At 40.4% G+C, this 19,858-nt stretch overlaps 2 protein-coding genes across 3 annotated transcripts in view; both read left to right on the top strand.

Moving 5' to 3' along the window:
* Positions 1-19,858, top strand: part of LOC132211130 (ubiquitin-conjugating enzyme E2 R2-like) — a 920,533-nt gene that overhangs the window by 182,096 nt on the left and 718,579 nt on the right. The gene's annotated exons all lie outside the window — the stretch shown is intronic.
* The window catches only part of COG5 (component of oligomeric golgi complex 5), a 196,409-nt gene that overhangs the window by 26,192 nt on the left and 150,359 nt on the right, over positions 1-19,858 (top strand). The window contains exon 6 of the mRNA XM_059655688.1: positions 2,344-2,464. Within this exon, the coding sequence (XP_059511671.1) occupies positions 2,344-2,464 (121 nt within the window). The remainder of the gene's footprint in view (positions 1-2,343; positions 2,465-19,858) is intronic.

Below are 19,858 nucleotides of genomic sequence, written 5' to 3'. Positions count from 1 at the left end.
GAACATGGTACACTACACTGTGGAGATGCTATCAAGAAAATTCAGTCTGTGGGAAACTATAGGACAGATGATCCAATATATTCAACAGATTGCAAAGGAAAAAAAAGATGTCTAGGGAATTTATATACTTTTAAAAAGGAAAATTAACCTATGGCATTTATGTATATTCATTTCGGTAATAAAATCATAAATAAAAGTAAGGAAGTGATTACCACAAAAGGCAGTATAGTGGTTTCTTTTGGTTGGGATGAGGAGTAGAGGGGGATGGATGGAGGGTTTTGTGATTGGCAGAGGGTTACTTGGAGGGCTTCTGTAGTGGCTGACATGGTTCTTTCTACTGATCTGTGTGGTGGTTCCAAGTTTATTTAGCTGTGATTTCTGTTTGTTATTTTCTATGTAGTATTTATATCTATATATTTTTAAAGACTATTTTTTTAAAAATATATTTTATTGATTTCTTACAGAGAGGAAGGGAGAGGGATAGAGAGTTAGAAACATTGATCAGCTGCCTCCTGCACACTCCCTATTGGGTATGTGCCCGCAACCAAGGTACATGCCCCTGATTGGAATCGAACCTGGGACCCTTGAGTCCCCAGGCCGACGCTCTATCCATTGAGCCAAACCAGTTAGGGCTTAAAGACTATTTTTAAGACTAATTTTAGATTCACAGTATACTTGAGAGGAAAATACAGAGAATTCCCATATATCCCTTGCATCCATCATGCATTGCCTCCTTAATCAACATCCCCCCCACTAGAGTGGTACCTTTGTTACAATTGATGAATCACTTAAAAACCATAGTTTACATTAGGGTTCACTTTTGGTGTACATTCTATGGGGTTGAACAACTGTATAATGATATGTATCCATCATTATAGTGTCATACAGAGTATTTTCAGTGCCCTAAAAACCTGTTCTCTGCTTATTCATTTTCCAACACCTGGCAACCACTGATCTTTTTACTGTTTCCATTGTTTTGGCTTTTCTAGAATGTCATATAATTGGAATCATAGAGTATGTAGCCTTTTCAGATTGGCTTCTTTCACTGAGTAATATGCATTTAAGGTTCCTGTATGTCTTTTCATAGCTTGATAGCTCCTTTATTTTTAGTGCTGAATAATATGTTTGTATTATATTTGATAATAAATTCTAAAATAAAAAATAAGGAAGGAAAAATTGATAGGAGTGGAGGCAACTATATTAGGAAATGGTGAAAGGTAATGCATTACAGATAATCTAAGACTTGTTGACTGAGGATTTTATTAAATGCTATTCTGAGAATATTCAACATAATAAGCCAGTGAAGTTTATTAAAAATGGGGCTGGAGTGCTGAAAACTGTTTCTAAGACAATAAATCTGGCAGGATGGATTTCAGAAAGCTGGCCAGGGGACCACAGTATTAAGGTGAAGGTGATAAAGATTTGGATTAGGGTGATGCTAGTAGGAATAGAAGTAAAGCAACAATTATGTTATGCAGCAGAGAAATCGTCGATAAGACTTGGTGACAGATTAATATGGTTAAAAGTAAAAGCATTAGAAATAAGCTCAAAAAAAACATAGGAAAATTCAAGTAGGGCATACTTCTTCTTTAAGGTCTAGTAAAATTGGGAGATGTTTTAAGTCTGTTCCCCTAGGGACGCAGAAAAAAGAGACCAGGATTGGAAATAATAAGAGGCCATAGTAGGAAGCTGGGCAGTCCTAGACAGTGATTGTCAGCTTTGGCTGCGCATTGGCACCATTTAGGATATTAAAAAATATATATATATGATGCTTAGTTCACACTGCTAGAGGGTCTGATTTAATTGGTCAGGGCTAAGGCCTGGCATTGGAGCTTTTTGAACTTGAATTTAATATGAAGTCAAGAGTGAGGACCACTGGCCTAGAGAAGAGTCCCTGGGTTTCGTTGCACCTCAATCCCAAGTTCTCTCCATTGGGGATAAATTGGAGTTTTTGAATGATGATTTTTAGAAGTTATGATTATTTAGGTTACTGAGTGGTAGAAAAACAAAAAAGACAATTAATCTGTAGCATCTGGAAATAATGGACAGGTTTACCTACTTTTTTGTTGTTGTTAATCCTCACCTGAGGATATTTTTTAGAGAGAGTATAGGGAGGAGGAGAGACAGAGAGAAATATCTATGTGAGAGAGAAACATTGGTTGGTTGCCTCCCGCATGCGTCCCAAATGGGGCTGGGGATCGAGCATGCAGCTAAGGTACATACATGCCCTTGACCAGAAACAAGCCAGTGACCCTTCAGTTTGAGGGCCACTGCTCTATCCACTGACCCATACCAGCTAGGGCCAGATTTACCTACTTATTGAACATTATGATATTTGTACAGGTTGCCTGTGATTTGCTTCGGAGAATAATTCGCATCTTGCATCTCAGTAAGAGACTCCAAGGACAACTGCAAGGGGGTAGTAGAGAGATAACAAAAGCTGCCCAGAGTCTCAATGAACTTGGTAAGTCCTTTTGATTACAAAGTTAGTAGAGTTTTAAAGGATTTTTCAGTCACTTGATTTGTTGTCTTTTGTTACGTTATCACCATTAACAAATATTATTGAGCACACTTATTTAATAATTGACTGTTTACAACATTGTCACACTTTTCAAAGTGGGTGAGTAAAATTAGTTGATTTCTTAGAAATGCTGTTTATATTTAAAACTATCATATAGTATAATTGGCCTTTTTAAAATATAGGCCTGTGAATTTTAACCTGTGTATAGATTCATGTAACCTCCGCACAGTCATGGTACAGAATAGCTCAATCTCTCTCATGATCTCCTTCTATAATAATGCCTACCCACCTCCCCTCCCCTACTCCTAACCCTGGCAACTACCCAATTGGTTTTGCATTACTGTTGTTTTGTCTTTTGTCTTTTGTTACCTTTTGAGACTGATTTCTTGTACTCAGCATAATACCTTTGAAAATTATCAAGGTTTTTGTATATACCGTAGTTTGTTACTTTGTGTTTGTTGGAATACCGTTGTGTGGTTGTACCACTATTTGTTTTTTGATTCACTGATCGAAGGAAATATGCATTTTCAGTTTTTGGTGATTATAAATAGAACTACTATAAACATTTGTGTACAAGTTTTTATGTGAACTTAAGCTTTCATTTCCCGAGGAGAAATGCTGTTTTTTAGGTGACAAATCCCATGTTGACATTATGCCTAGAAGATTATTGAATTTATTTCTTCATTTGTTCCTGAAACATTTAGACTCTTGACATTCAAGGGTTTAACATTCATGGTTTTGACTATTAAAAAGCTGCAAAGTCTGTGATGAAGCAGTTGATAATTTTTCAGGAAAAACGTTGAATAGCTATTGAGTGGGCAGAGAATTACTTAGCACCTGGATTTTAATGAGGATTTGTGTGTTTTTTTTCCCGATAGGCACACAGTAATTTTTCTGAAGTGGATGTGTTTAGTAGTATTTGTAACTTTGTAGGTTCAAAAGGTCTTTATATTCATCGCAAATATCAAGATTCTATTTAGTCTTGGTGGTATGCTGTGAAAGTAGTTATGGCAAAATAATATCCGAAGGATGTGTATTACATGTTTTTTTGAAATTTTCTGTTTGATATTTCAATTACATAGTCATGCTATAAAGACTATTCTGTATTTTTTACTAAGACAATGTAATATCTTTCACAAATCATGCTTGAACACATTTCAACTTATAATGCTTAAATACATTGCTTAGATACATCATTGGGAATAGATTCAACTTGTGATTTGTAATGCTGGGAAGATATTGTATAAAAAGTTAAGTTTTTAGCAGTGAGTAATGATTGCTTTTTTCAGACTGTGCTAAATTTAGGTGTATAAAAATCCTAGTATTAGAAATTATTTTTTGCTTTAACTTTTAAAAAATCAGGCACAAATATCAATTATAATGCTTTGAGTTTGTGCAGTGCAGAGTATAAACCCACTATCCTTCCAATGAGGTGTTGGCTTTATCCATAGTTTTATAAATATAACTAGAGGCCCAATGCATGAAATTCTTGCAAGGGGCTGGGCCCTCGCAGCCGTGGCGGCTTGCCTCGGCCCTCACAGCCCCAGCTTTGTCTGGAAGGACTTCTGGAAGGTAGTTTGGCTGTCCGGTCTAATTAGCATATTATGCTTTTATTACTATAGATGATGATGAGAGGTTGTTGAGAAAGTATAGTTTGTGGTGGGTTTATCTCAAAATAGATTGTATTAATTTAAAATTTTAAAGCTGCAAGGACTGGCTACCACCATGGAGGATCATCTGTGGGCCCACCCACAGAGCAGAACTTATTTCAAAAGGGCTCTGGTTGCCTGCTGTGTCCGCCCCTTGAGTGTGTAGATGTGGAGGTGGTTGGGTGATGGTTTGACATGATCTGAAACTGTATACTGGGTGTGCTGACTGTGTCCTTATAGGAAGTATAAGCCAAGGCCAGCCACCACCTATGTTCTGCCTGGGGCCACCTGGCATGAAGTACAAAGTGAGCTGCACATGGCTGCTACTTGTGCTGTACTTGGAGGTGCCCAGGCAAGGCCAAAGTGTGAACCAAGGCCTGCTGCTAGTGTTGGGCCTGGGGCTGCTTAGTGAGAGGTATAGGTCACTGTGAGGCCAGATGCTGCTTGTTGAGAATTATTAGGAACATTTGAAGTGTGATCAAGGACAGGCGATTTGTATGGGAAAGCTTCTGCAGCTGAGACATCCCTCTCACATGTGGGTGTGGGACCAGCCCATCCCCCCCCTCCCCCCTCTTTCTCCTCCCTTCCTACCAGTCTCCATGTAGCTTCTTTTAATTGCTAGTTGTAGAGTGTCCATTCAACTAGACATCAGGCAGCTCTGAATGATGGTTGTTCTGTAGTTTAGTTATAATTTTGATATGGTTGTGGGAGGATGGGAATACCACATTTACCTCTTCTGCCATCTTGACCCAAACTTGTTAGTTTTGGATACTTCATATTTATAGGTTAATATGATATACTTTGTATCTTTTTATAATAATGATGCTTTCTAAACAAGCAAATCTCTTCATTTCTGCCAGTCTACGTTTATATTTTTAAAGTTTTATGGTTTTTTAAAATAACATATGTAGACTTAGCTTATCTACACTAATAAAAGACAGACATGCAAATTGACCATACCTTTGCTACGCCTTAAGCCATGCCCACCAGCCAATCAGAGCAACTATATGCAAATTAACCCAACCAAGATGGCAGCCGGCAGCCACAGAGCTGGAGCAAGCAGGAGGCTTGGTTGCCCCAATGATGGAGGAAACCAAGCTTCCTGCTGGCTCTTAGCTCCACTCAAAGCAACAAAGTTTCAATTATAGAAGGTAAAAAAACCCCAGATACCTGCTTTCAGCCGGCCGGGGCCACGGAGCTGGAGCAAGCAGGAGGCTTCTGTTGCCCCTGGCGAAGGAGGAAGCCAAGCTTCCCTCCCTCCCGCCCTGGCTGGCTCTGAACTCCTCTCAAGGCTACAAAGTTTCAATTATAGAAGGTAAATAAATCCCAGAATAAAAAAGAAAAAGAAAAAAAGGAGAGGCTGGGAGCTTTGGTCACCGGGGGGCTTGGCCAGCATGAAAACGGCCCTCAGTCCCTCGCCCAGACTGGCCAGGCATGCCAGTGGGGACCCCCCACCCTAAAGGGGGTGTGGCCAGCCAGAAAACAGCCATCAGCTCCTCACCCAGGCTGGCCAGGCACCCCAGTGGGGACCCCCACCCTGAAGGGGGTGTGACCAGCTGCAAACAGCCATCAGCCCCTCACCCAGGCTGGCCAGGCACCCCAGTGGGACCCCTACCCGGATCTGGGACACCCTTCAGGGCAAACCACCCGGTCCCCACCCGTGCACTAGGCCTGTATCCTATATAATAAAAGGGTAATAGGCAAACTGACCCTAACAGCAGAACAACTGGGAATGACTGGTCACTATGACACACACTGACCACCAAGGGGCAGACGCTCAATGCAGGAGCTGCCCCCTGGTGGTCAGTGCGCTCCCACAGGGGGAGCTCTGCTCAGCCACAAGCCAGGCTGATGGCTGCCAGCACAGCAGTGGTGGCAGGAGCCTCTCCTGCCTCCTCAACAGCACTAAGGATGTCCGACTGCAGCTTAGGGCTGCCGGGCTGCCAGAGGGATGTCTGACTGCCAGCTTGGGCCCGATCTCCCAGGGAGCGGGCCTAAGCCAGCAGGTGGACATCCTCCGAGGGGTCCCAGACTGCGAGAGGGCACAGGCCGGGCTGAGGGGACCCCCCCCTCCAGTATTTAATAAAATCTATTACTTATAATTAAATTTAGGAAACAATTAGGTTTCAATATACATTAAGACTTGCAGTTTGTTAGAAACTTCATATAAAAATGAGTGACTAAGATGTAGTTTTGTGTTTGATAAGCTTAAGGTATGTTCTTTTCTGAAACTAAGCATTGCTTGGCTGGTGTGACTCAGTGGTTGAGTGTTGACCTATGAACCGGGGGGGGGGGGGGGGGGCACAATTCGATTTCCAGTCAGGGCACATCCCAAGTTGCAGGCTTGATTCCTGATAGAGAGCATGTAGGAGGCAGCCGATCAGTGATTCTCTCTTATTATTATTGGTGTTTCTGTCTCTCTCTCCCTCTACCTTTCTCTCTGAAATCAGTCAAAATTTTTTTTTTTAAATTGTTAGAGCTAAGCTCAAAACTGATGATGACGATGATCATGTAAGAGAAAGTAGTCTCTGCCCTAACCGGTTTGGCTCAGTGGATAGAGCCTCAGCCTGTGGACTGAAGGGTCCCAGGTTCGATTCCGGTCAAGGGCATGTACTTTGGTTGCGGGCACATCCCCAGTAGGGGGTGTGCAAGAGGCAGCTGATCAATGTTTCTCTCTCATTGATGTTTCTAACTCTCTATCCCTTTCCCTTCCTCTCTGTAAAAAATTAATAAAATACATGAAAAAAAAAAAAAAGAGAGAAACTAGTCTCCTCATGATCATGGTCATCCCTAAGAGAAACTAGTCTCCTCTCAGCTTTCTTGTTTTGGCTCATCTGCATTTTCCATAAAATTAGTCAGAAAAATCCTCATTATTCTCTTACCATAAGACTTAAAATTTCTGGTCCATATGTCATATGTGAAAACCAATACCCTGTTAATTTTGAAATGCTTTTAACCAAGATTTGCTTAAATTTAAATTACCAGGTTATTTTTTTTTGTTATGAATTCACTGTTATTTTTAACAAAGTTTAGTGAATAAGCCATATGTTGGAAAAAACACTAGTAATTTCATTGACATAAATAAATATTACATAGCTACAGCTATATAGTCTACATATTTAAATTTAAGAGTGTTCAGGCAATGATCAGCATGTCATCACACTGCATCACACAAGGTAATTGGTTCTATTGTCTCATGGCATGACTTTCCGCAGTTTTTAAAAATATGTTGAGAGAGAGAGAAAGAGGAGAGAAACAACATCAATGAGAGAGAATGCTCCTTGCATGCCCCCTGCTGGGGATCGAGTCTGCAATCCATGCATGTGTCCTGAGGAACTTGAACCAGTGACCTCTTGGTTCATGGATCAAAGCTCAACCACTGAGCCACACTGGCTGGGCTCTGCAACAATTTAATGCTTGCTGGCCAATGTCCTCAGATGTGCAGTAAGCCACGCCCCAGCAATGTGTTTTTATTTAGTCACAGTGACTGGTGAATGCATGCATTACTAGAAGTATTCAGTATAAATTCAGAATCACAGTAATACATATAAAAACTTCTGTGAAATCAAAGTTTTATAAAAACTTTAAATACACAAATTTGTCTGCATAAGTAACAACAGGTAAACTAACTCATTTGTCAACTTTTTAACATACACATTTGGAAAATCTACTTTATTATATAATGAACTTTTGGCTTTAATGAACACCCACTTGCCCTCATTAGTCCGTTGTATCGAGGTTTTACCATATTCATTCAACCAGTATTTATTGAATGCCTACTGCATGTGCTTGTGTTATTTCAGATATTGAAAATATATCACTGGGCAAAATGGAAACCCCTCTGCCTTTTATGGAGTTTATATTCTAGTAGAGTGGTGGTCCTAAAGTGACATACCTGGTATATCTATGAAAATCTCTTTCCAAAGTTTGAGCTCTTAACTACCAATGCTGTACTCCTTTCCTTAAACTCCGTGGCACCATCATCAAAGGCATTGTTGCCATTGGTAGATCTCCCAGTGTCCCTTTTTATGTAAAGGATAAAAATATTTCACTTAAGATATACCATGTTTGTACAGTGAATGTGTTTTATGTTGTGATTGTGGGCTGACTCTTGTCAGTGACTTAACATTCTTTATCAAAGCTTTATTGAATTATTTTTTAAAGATCATTTAAAAAATATTTTTATTTTTATTGATTTCAGGGGGGAAGGAAGGGAGAGAGAGAGACTCTGATAGATAGAAACATCAATAATGAGAATCATTGATCAGCTGCCTCCTGCACGCCCCCTACTGGGGATCGAGCCCTCAATCCAGGCATATGGCTTTGACCAGAATCAACCTGGGACCCTTCAGTCCACAGGCCAATGTTCTAGCCCAGTGGTTCTCAACCTTCCTAATGCCTGACCCTTTAATACAGTTCCTCATGTTGTGGTGACCCCCAATTTCATTGTTACAAATTGAACATAATTAAAGCATAGTGATTAATCACAAAAACAGTCTGTAATTATGTATGTGTTTTCGGATGGTCTTAGGTGACCCCTGTGAAAGGGTTGTTTGACCCCCAAAGTCCTCGCCACCCACAGGTTGAGGACCGCTGCTCTAGCCTCTGAGCCAAATAGCTAGGGCTAAAGATCATTTTTTTAAAAAGTATAATCAAGAAGTAAATTAAAGTAGTTGGATATGATAAAAAGTATTTCCACCAGTAATTTTTCATGATCTGTTTTCTGAGTTTTATAATTGTGTTGCTAAGCTGCAATATATTAATACCATGTATCATGAGAAAATATTCTTAAAACAAAATTTGCCATGGAAGCATTTTATGAAATATTTATTATAGAAGGAAGAGATAGTCTAACTTTGTTTCATCCACTAATTTTCTTACTGTTACTGTGGTATTTTCTTAATCTGATAAAATGCTACTTTAGGCAAACATTTCTGACTTGTGTACAAGTGAAAGTATGATTTATATAATTTCCCCTCATAATATGTTACCAATAATTAATGAATTAATGAGTGTTTTTTTTGAGATGTCTGCAAGATGAGGTAGTTAGTGAAAATTTTAGAAAGGTTTATTATTTTAAGCTTTTGAAAATTGTTTATTGATAGGAAAAAAGTTTTAAATGCCACATTACAGTATTAAATTAAGTCCAAGGTGACATCTTAAATGTATTTAATAATACCGTATGCTTAGTTTTTTTGTGACAACTTTAATATAGAGAATTCAATATGCATATTTGAACTTACACTGGAATCACATATGATGATATACATTTTCAGTAAGTATATTTGATTTAGGTGGTCTCCAAATTACTTACATATGTGACTAGATTCAGCTACCACCAGGTGGGGGTAATGCTGTGCTCAAATCTAAATGTTCCTGTTAATGGGCTTATGCTTAGCTGTGGGTTTGCCTGTTGTAAAGATAAACATATTAAAGTTACACACACACGAAAGCCTTTTTCTTTTAACTAATTGAATTTAATGTTACTAAAATTTATATTAAACAGGTGATATCCACACACCATTTATGATACTATTTTATTGGTTTTATCTTTAATCACACAGTGTCAAGAAACAAAACCAGGATAACATCCACACAGAAACAAAAACAGCTTGCTTTTTGGAAACTTTAGTATTTTCTTTTTCATACATTTTGAAATTTTGGTAGTATTTCTAGGTATATGTGTTATTACATATGGTGATTTAATGCTTATGGAAGCTGTTTATGTTACCTTACTAGAACATTTATTAGCGTTCTCAAACACTGATAAGATTCTGTAAATTAGTAATGAAAATGAAAATTTTCATTTCTTGGTTCTAAAGGGTTTTCTTTTCTAGTTGGATGCTTAAGTCTGCAGTTCTCAACCTCTTTTCTATTCTAATATAAATATGTTCAGTTGTAAAAATGAAAATGTATCTTAAATTAACATAAGTACTACCTTTGAAATACTAGGCTTATTATTATATTTACTGTTCCTTTTTGTTGATTATTTTATTGACTTTTTTTACTATTGGTATCAGCCTACTTCTTAGTGAATTGAAGCTTTGGGTCTCCAAGTCTAATATTATATAGGAAGATTAGGTGGGCCATTCTACATTTCATCATTATACTTGATTGCTTTATGTAAAAAAAAGCATAGAACTATTAAAAGCAGTTTTTATCAATCATTGGTTTGGTAAATTGAAATTAGCTATAGTCTAAGTTAAAAGGATTCAATGCAAATATATGATTATGATTATAAGTATACATATAGAATTTTAATACCATGTAAACAACAGGCATGGTCTTCTGAGAGACGTGTTTATTAGTAAAATAGGATACAGTTATATTTTAATTTCTGTCCATTTATTTCACTTCAATGAATCAGAAATGTTTTCCTACCACATACAAATGGAAGACAATGCTGATAATATAATTTTATCACACTAGGAATATATTCATTGGTTAGTGTTGATGATCTATATTATTTACATATTAATTTTATTAAAACTAAAATAATTTCACTTTTATCATTGACTATGATATTAGCTATGTGTTTTTTATGTATGGTCTTTATTATGCTGAGGAAGTTCACTTCTATTTCTAATTTATTGTTTTTATCATGAAGGAGTGTTGAGTTTTGTCAAGTGCTTTTTCATCAATTGAGACGATCTTGTGTCCCCCCAACCCCTCTTCATTCTGTTAATGTGGTATATATTATTGGTTGATTTCTGTGCGTTGAATCATCCTTGCATTCTGGGACAAATCCCCCTTAGTCCTAGTGCTTAATGCGCTGCTGGATTCAGTTTGCTAGTATATTGCTGAAGATTTTTGCATCTATAGTTATAATGGACATTGGCCTGTTGTTTTCTTTTCCTGTGGTGTTTTTTTGTTTGGCTTTGGTATCAGGGTGATGTTGACCTAATAGAATGAGTTAGGAAGTGTTGTTCTTTTACATTTTTTTGGAAGTGTAAATAATTTTGATATTAATTCTTTAAATGTTTGGTAGAAAAAATTCACCAGTGAAGCTATCTGGTTTTGGGCTTTTCTTAGTTGGAATTTTGTACTTTCTTTTGTGTTAATCAAATACTTTTGTATATTTCATTTTGTTTTGTCTATTTGTGCTTGCATTGCATTTTAGATTCTGTTATGTTCTACTAGAGCAGCGGTTCTCAACCTTCTGGCCCTTTAAATATAGTTCCTCATGTTGTGACCCAACCATAAAATTATTTTCGTTGCTACTTCATAACTGTAATGTTGCTACTGTTATGAATCGTAATATAAATATCTGATATGCAGGATGGTCTTAGGCAACACCTGTGAAAGGGTCATTCGACCGCCAAAGGGATCGTGACCCACAGGTTGAGAACTGCTGTACTAGAGGCTTGGTGCACCAGTGGGGTCCCTAGGCCTGGCCTATGGGATCGGGCCAAAACTGGTTCTCTGATATCCCCTAACAGGTCCTGGATTGCAAGAGGGCGCAGGCCAGGCCAAGGGACCCCACCAGTGCACGATCCAGGCCGGGGAGGGATGCGGGAGGTTGGCCAGCCGGGGAAGGACCGTGGGAGGGCTCCAGGGCATACCCCACCCCTCTTGCTTAGTCCTGATCGGCCAGACCCCAGCAGTAAGCTCACCTACCCATTAGAGTGTCTTCCCCCTGGTGGTCAGCACACATCATAGCGACTGGTTAGACTGTCTGCTCCCTGGTGGTGAGTGCACGTCATAGCGAGCGGTTGAGCGGCCTTAGCATATCATAATATATTATGCTTTGATTGGTTGAATGGCTGACCCAACAATGAGACACTTAGCATATTAGGCTTATATTATATACTAGAGGCCCGGTGCACAAAAATTTGTGCACTCGGGGGGGGGGGGGAGAGGTCCCTCAGCCCGGCCTGTGCCCTCTCGCAGTCTGGAACCCCTCGGGAGATAACGACCTGCTGGCTTAGGCCTGCTCCCGGGTGGCAGAGGGCAGGCCCAATCCCTAGGTGCAGCTCCTGGTCGGGCTCAGAGCAGGGCCGATTGGGGAGCTGGGGCACCTTCCCCTGTCATGCACAGAGCGAGGAAGATTGGGAGGTTGTGATGCCACCCTCAGTCACGCTCAGGGTAGGGCCGATTGGGGGGTTGGGGCACCGCCCCCTGTCACACTCAAGGCAGGGTCAATGGGGAGGTTGTGGCGCCACCCCCTGTCATGCACAGAGCAGGGCCCATCAAGGGGTTGGGGCTCCGTACCCTGTGACACACAGATCAGGGTCAATCAGGGGGTTGGGGAGCTCCCCCCGTCATGCACAGAGCAGGGCCGATCAGGGGGTTGAGGAGCTCCCCCCTGTCATTTACAGAGTAGGGCCGATAGGGGAGTTGGGGCACCGCCCCTGTCACACTCAGGGCAGGGTGGATCAGGGGGTTGGGGCGCCGCCCTCTATCACCCACAGAGCAGGGCCAATCAGGGGGTTGGGGCACTGCCACTGTCACGAACAGAGCAGGGCGGATAGGGAGGTTGTGGCCCCACCCCCTGTCACACACAGAGCCGCAGGGCGATCAGGGGGTTAGGGAGCTCCCCCCATCAGGCACAGAGCAGGGCTGATCAGGGGGTTGGGGCGCCTTCCCCTGTCACGAACAGAGCAGGGCGGATAGGGAGGTTGTGGCCCCACCCCCTGTCACACACAGAGCCGCAGGGCAATCAGGGGGTTTGGGCGCTGCCCCCTGTCATGCTGATCCCGGTGCCGGGAGGCATATTACCCTTTTACTAGATAGGATAGAGGCCTGGTGCACGGGTGAGGCTGGCTGGTTTGTCCTGAAGGGTGTCCTGGATCAGGGTGGGGGTCCCCACTGGGGTGCCTGGCCAGCCTGGGTGAGGGGATGATGGCTGTTTGCAGCTGGTCACACACCCTTCAGGGTGGGGGTCCCCATTGGGGTGCCTGGACAGTCTGGGTGAGGGGCTGAGGGCTGTTTTCAGGCTGACTGAAGCTCCCAACTGCTCCTTTTTTCTTTTTTGTTTTTTTATTCTGGGCCAGCTTTAGCTCTGGCTCCAGCTCTGAGGCCTCTGCTGCTGAAAGAAGGTATCTGGTTTGTTTCGGTCCTATAATCGAAACTCTGTATCAACTCCAGCTCTGAGATCCAGGGCTTGCTGAAAGCAGGTTTCTGGGGTTTTGTTTAGCTTCTATATTTGTTACAATGTTTCTTGAACTGCAAGCTCAGAGGTGGGCAAGGCAGGCGGGGAACATTGGAGTCCTCTGTCACTGAAGCAAACAAGCCTCATGTTAGTTTCAAGCTGCCTGGCTGCCGGCCGCCATCTTGGCTGGCATTTAATTTGCATATCTCGCTGATTAGCCAATGGGAAGGGTAGCGGTCATACGCCAATTACCATGTTTCTCTTTTATTAGATAGGACTAGAGGCCTGGTACATGAATTGTGCACAGGTGGGGTCCCTCTGGGTGACCTGCAGGTGTTGAGCTGAATCCCACAGTCCCATGCCACCTGGATCTTCTACCTGCCACTCCTGCTCATCCCGGCCCACTGTGCCTGTTGTGGGCTCGTGCCCAATCAGTCCCAATCAGGAGAGGCTCATGCTGCCGCAGCAGCACTCACCAGCCATGAGCCCTGTGTCTGGCGCCCTCCCAAGGGTAGTGGCCTGTGAGATTGGGATGAAAGCAGCTCTCCAACATCCCCTGAGGGGTTCTGGATTGCGAGAGGGAGCAGGCCAGGCTGAGGGATCTGCACGGGTGCATGATCGGGCCGAGAAAGGACTGCAGGAGGGCTCCAGGGTGTGTCTGGCCCATCTTGCTCAGCCCCAATTGGCCAGACCCCAGCAGCAAGCTAACTTACTGGTCGGTGCATCTTCCCCCTGGTAATCAGTGCACATCATAGCAACTGGTTGACTGGTCGACTGTCTGCCCCCTGGTGGTCAGTGCACATCATAGCGAGCAGCTGAGCAGCCTTAGCATTTCATTAGCATATTACACTTTGATTGGTTGTTTGGTTGTTCTGCCGTTCGGTCTATTTGCATATTACCCTTTTATTATATAGGAGGAAGGAGGATAAGAATAGCTTTGTGGTGGTTCTAGTGCAGGGGTGGGCAAACTTTTTGACTCGAGGGCCACAATGGGTTCTTAAACTGGACCGGGGGGCCGAAACAAAAGCATGGATGGAGTGTTTGTGTGAACTAATATAAATTCAAAGTAAACATCATTATATAAAAGGGTAAGGTCTTTTTTTTTTTTTTAGTTTTATTCATTTCAAACGGGCCGGATCCGGCCCGTGGGCCGTAGTTTGCCCACGGCTGTTCTAGTGGCAGTTAACTTGTCTGGTCTCAAACTACACATTTTTTCTTCTGTTCCTTGTAGTCTTCATCTCTGCTCAGTTCTTTCTGCTTACATTGTTGCTTTTGTAAGCTAGTGCCTGAGGGATCTTCCCTATATCTCTGTAGTTAGCTGTCACTAAGAATTTGGGCAGAGTTGATGTTAAGATTATGGGCCTCACATCTCGGTACATTTTTTTTCATTCAGAGTTTCCTTTCTAAATTTGCAGCTGCTCTCTCACCCATGAGCCCTGTCCTCTGACACCTCAAATTAGTAAGGCCCTAGCTTTCTGCTGTTTGAACTATGCACTGTTAAGGAAATGCCATCAGTTTGAAAAAGCAGTAAACATACATATCTTAACAGTCTTTTAAGGGCATACTCCCATCTGATTTTTGCTTGCTTTACTCTGAATCCTTTCATATCTCTCCTGCATGTTAATTTTCAATGGTAATCCAAGGATGTGGGTCCTGCTCCTTCTGTAGCTCTGTTGTTTTTAGCATTTATTTCCCTAAATTTATAGCTAATCTGTCTGCCCTGAGTTCTGTTCTCTGTTGTCACTGGGTCAAAAAAATTGTATTTTTCTGCTTGCAAGAGTTGTGGGTATTGGATGGCAGTGTTGTTAAGAGTAGTGGTAATGAGTCTCCTCTAGCAGAAAAGCCCAAACTTGCAATTCTTACTCATTGCAGTTTTTGTATTTCTAAGGTAACTGTCCAGTGCCTTCAAATAGTGGGGTTTTAAAAATGGTTTACCAAGATTTAAAAATTATCTGGAGGCAACTATACCTGACCAATTCATTCTGCCATTAGTGGAAGTAAGACTAAATTAATTTGCATTTGCTTGTTTCTCTTATGCACTAAAAGTCCATAAAATTGAGTGAGCATTGTAAATTTCATAAAAACCTATGTAGTTTTTAAAATATAATTAGAGGTAATGTTAAATGCAGCCTTACCTTTTATGTACGTGAAAACTGTATTTCCAAAGAACAAATGCAAACATGAATGTTCCACAGGGTCAACATAAGTTCAAATTTAGGACAATAAGGTTGCCAAATAATTTTTTCATTACTTTGCCTTTTGGAAGCTACTACTATTCAGAGTTTATTACTTTGTTTTGAAAAGATGACAGATAACAGTTTGGTGATTACCAGAGGGAAAGGGGTTTAGGGGAGACTAGAAAAGGATATAGGGGGGAGGGGGTAAATGGTGATGGAAGGAGACTTGACTTGGGGTGGTAAACATATAATACAATATACAGGTGATGTATTATAGAATTATAACCTGAAACCTATACAATTTTATTAACCACTGTCACCCAAATAAATTTAATAAATAAACTTTAAAAGTTAAAATAAATTATACACTTCAAAAGAAAAAAAGAAAAGATTTTTTAAAGATAAGTTAGTTTCTTCAGATCATTTTCCTAACTAGTAATCTGTTTTCTAAGGCAAATTTTTACTTAGAAGAGCAGCAGAAAAACTATGCTTATGGAAATTACTATTTCTCTTTGCCTAATCTAGTTTAAAGCAACAACATTCTCTAGTCTTTGGATATATTTAATATGGGGATTCTAAGATTCTTTATGATGTGTCTTATACTCATGGGTCTTATCACCATTTTAACAAATTGGTTCTGTTTTCTATAATATAAAAAGTGTTGTGTTTTTTAGAAAATCTTATCTAAGCCTGTTTTTCTTCCAGTGTCACTTTAGCTTTGTGGGAAGATTGCTTTCAGATAAAGATTTGTGGGACGTTGAGGGAATGAACAGAGAGAGCAGAGCCTAAATGTAGAAATGTGATAAATTTAGTTTACTCAGCTTCGAGTAAGTTCTGTTCATATATTTAGATATTCTTCCATTTTAAAAGAGTAAAAATTAATGGTAAGTAAATTAATGGATTCCTTGATAGTATTTAATGAAAATTGCTCTGCATTTTGAACTCTAATGTGTTTGAGCCTAACAACTTATTTAATTTTAACCAAAGGACAGTGACACTGTCTGTGGTTTTATTCCTGACTTCAGGTCAGTGCAGGTAAACAAGTATGGTGTTGTAGGCACAGTAATGCATGCCTCCCTCCCACACACACATAGTTCACCCCCCCCCCCCACGACTTCCCCTCCCTTCCCCCACACACATACACAGTTCACATCATAGTGCCTGGAACCTATGAATGTGTTACTTTACATGGCAAAAGAGATTTTGCAGATGTGATTATGGTAATGAAACGAGATGCTGAGATTTTCTCCATTATCTGGGTAGATTATTCTAAATACATGAGTTCTTCAAAATAGAAACGGAGGCATGGGGAGATAAACAGCCTTATGACTATAGGGGGTGGGTATGGATGAAAGACAGTGAAAGGACTAGCCAAAGAACACATATGCGTAACCCATAGACGCAGACAACAGTGTGGTGATGGCCAGAGCGAAAGGGGGATGGGAGATGGGTGGAGGTGGGCAAAGGGGGGTGGGTCATCTGTAATAGTGTCAACAATAAAAATAAAAAAATGCAAAAACCGTGAGTTATTAAAAGAGGAAGAGGAAGGCAGAGGAGTGGGTCAGAGAGATGCAATGATAGAAGAGGCAGAAAAGATTTGAAATATGAAGTACTTAACCTGCCATTGATTGATGGCTTTGAAGATGAAAGAAAGGGACAGCGAGCCAAGACATTCAGATGTCCTAGAAGCTGGGAACTGTCCTCAACTGACTGCCAACAAGGAAATGGGGACCTCAGTCCTACAACCACAAAGACAATTCTGCCAGCACCTTGAATGAGTTAGAAACAGATTCTCTCCTAGGACCTCAATTAGGAAACAGATTGTCCCCTAGACCCTCCAGAAAGGAATCCAGCCATGCCATCACCTTGATTTTTAGCCCTTTGGGACCCATTTTGGACTTCTAACCTCCAGAATTGTAAGATAATGGATTTGCAGTTTTCGAGTCTTTACGTTTGTGGTAATTTCTTATGGCAGCAAATAAGAAACTACTAATGCATATGGCGTTGTCTTTACTATATCAGCTATCTGAAAGGAGGATTATTTGTTTAGGAAGAAAGAGAATGACTAATTTTTTAAAGATTTGCCCTAGGAAGACATTAGAGTCAAAACAAAATAACACACACACACACACACACACACAAGTGCACACACACACACACACACGCTCACTCCATATGTTTTAATGTCCTGCCTCTTCTCACAGAGTAAGAAAGTGCCAAAGTTAAATGAGATTGGCAGGGAACTAGATACATTTTTTATACACAGATACAAAATGTTAACTGATGGTTTCAAAGTAAAAGTAAACAGCTATAATGAAATACTGCTTATAAAGCATCCTGATATTACTGCTTTTCTGTTGCTTTCAAGAAATAAATAATGACCTTAAGTCACATTAATAGCACTTACAGGTAAATAATTTGGGAGTTAAAGAAAAGTGCCTTTTATTCTGACCTGATTTACATACTCTCTGTGCTTTAGGGAGAGATCAAAACATCAATAATGAGAGAGAAACATTGATCAGTTGCCTCCTGCACACCCCCTCGTGGGGATTGAGCCCCAACCTGGGCATATGTTCTGACCCGGAATCAAACCATGACCTCTTGGTTCATAAGTTGACACTCAGCCACTGAGCCACACCAGCTGGGCTGAAATGTGTATAATTTGGTTAACCAGTGTTACCCCAATAAATTCAATATAAAGGAAGAAAAACAAACAAAAACCACAAAGTAAATTAATAAGTTTTTTTAAAAAAGTGTTTTAGTGCTGTGTGATAACCTAGATCCTCCAGTTTGGTCCAGTTACTCTTCCGGAATGGAAGACTACCCAAGATGATGGTCTCTTCTTAGGAACATAAAGGAGAGAAGTAACCTCTGCTTGGTTTTCTCCATAAATATTGAGTTGTGTTAGTTGCATGATAGAGGGTGGAGGTAAGAGAGAAGGTAGTTTATTTTTTATAAGGTGTGGGGATACTTAATAGCCACCTAAAAGAGACTTTCCACCTAAAACTAAGTAATAATATTGATATTTTATATATATTTTTGACTTCAGAGAGGAAGGAAGAGGAAGAGAGAAACATCAGTGATGAGAGAGAATCATTGATCGGCTGCCTCCTGCATGCCCACTACTGGGGATCGAGCCCACAACCCGCATGTACCCTAGACCGGAATCGAACCCGGGACCCTTCAGTCTGCAGGCCAATGCTCTAGCCTCTGAGCCAAACCAGCTAGAGCTACAATTGACATTTTAGAGTGAGTTAAACTATGGCAATGAAAAGAAAAACTGAAAAAAGAAGTAGTTGGAAAAACTTATATGAAGCGTAGATGACTTATGAATAAATCTTGTTGAATGGGCACAGGTAGGCTAGTTATTTTAATGTAACAACCAGAACAACACAGCTTTCATCAACGTCTCTCATCAAAGTAATGCTCACTTTACTAACACTTTAGTAAATGCTCACTTTGACTGTAAAACATCATAAGATTATAATATAAAATATCATAAATGTTTCTTCTGCTTTGTGCTTTGTAATTAAGAGAAAGGAGAGCATAGGCATTGAAACCATCTAGACCCTGATTTTAACACATTTTAATTATTCCATTATTTCACAGTACATTACTTTATTTGCTTGATTTTTGTAATGGGTTTTCTATTATATCTCAGTTGACTATTCTTATTTTCCTTTTTAAAACTTGAAGTTAAGTTTTTGTTGTTGTTGTTGCATTTAATTATTTTTTACTTACTATTTACTGGTAGATTTTTCCTGCATTTCCTTTCTTATAGTTTTTTAAAAAAAATATTTTTATTGATTTCAGGGAAGAAAGGTGAGGGGAGAGAGAGAGAAAAACATCAATGATGAGAATCACTGGCTGTGTCCTGCATGCCTCCTACTGGGGATCTACCCCGAAACCTGGGCATGTGCCCTTGACCAAAATCGAACCCGGGACCCCTCAGTCCACAGGCCGATGCTCTATCCACTGAGCCAAACTGGCTAGGGCCCCTTTCTTATAGTTTTTAATAGGAAAATAGATTTAGACATTTTTTTTTTTTTTTTTACTGACATTTTTTCAAGGCTGTGTCTTTGTGTAACTTTTGGGTTATTTAATTCTACATTTGGAAAACATAGAGATGTTGCTACTACTAATATCGGGATTTTAATTTCTAATAAATATTATGTTGTATTTTAAGTCTTGATGAAAAGTATCTGATGGGACATTGCCGTGATCAGGAGATGAAAATGAGCAGAACTGTACCTCAGAAGTGGAAAATGGAGATTGAGAGGTTGAGATGGAGAGACCAGATCAGAGACTAATATAGTGGTCGAGGTATTGGGGGCATAAACTACGATGATAGAAATAAAGCGTAAGTATATATATTTTAGATGCCCTCAAATCTAGGAAGACTTTCACTGGGCTTGGGTTT

This window comes from Myotis daubentonii, chromosome 10, assembly GCF_963259705.1.
Source record: "Myotis daubentonii chromosome 10, mMyoDau2.1, whole genome shotgun sequence".
Taxonomy (NCBI): Eukaryota; Metazoa; Chordata; class Mammalia; order Chiroptera; family Vespertilionidae; genus Myotis; species Myotis daubentonii.
Note: the sequence above shows the minus strand (reverse complement) of the source record. Positions and strands in the feature narration are given on the sequence as shown.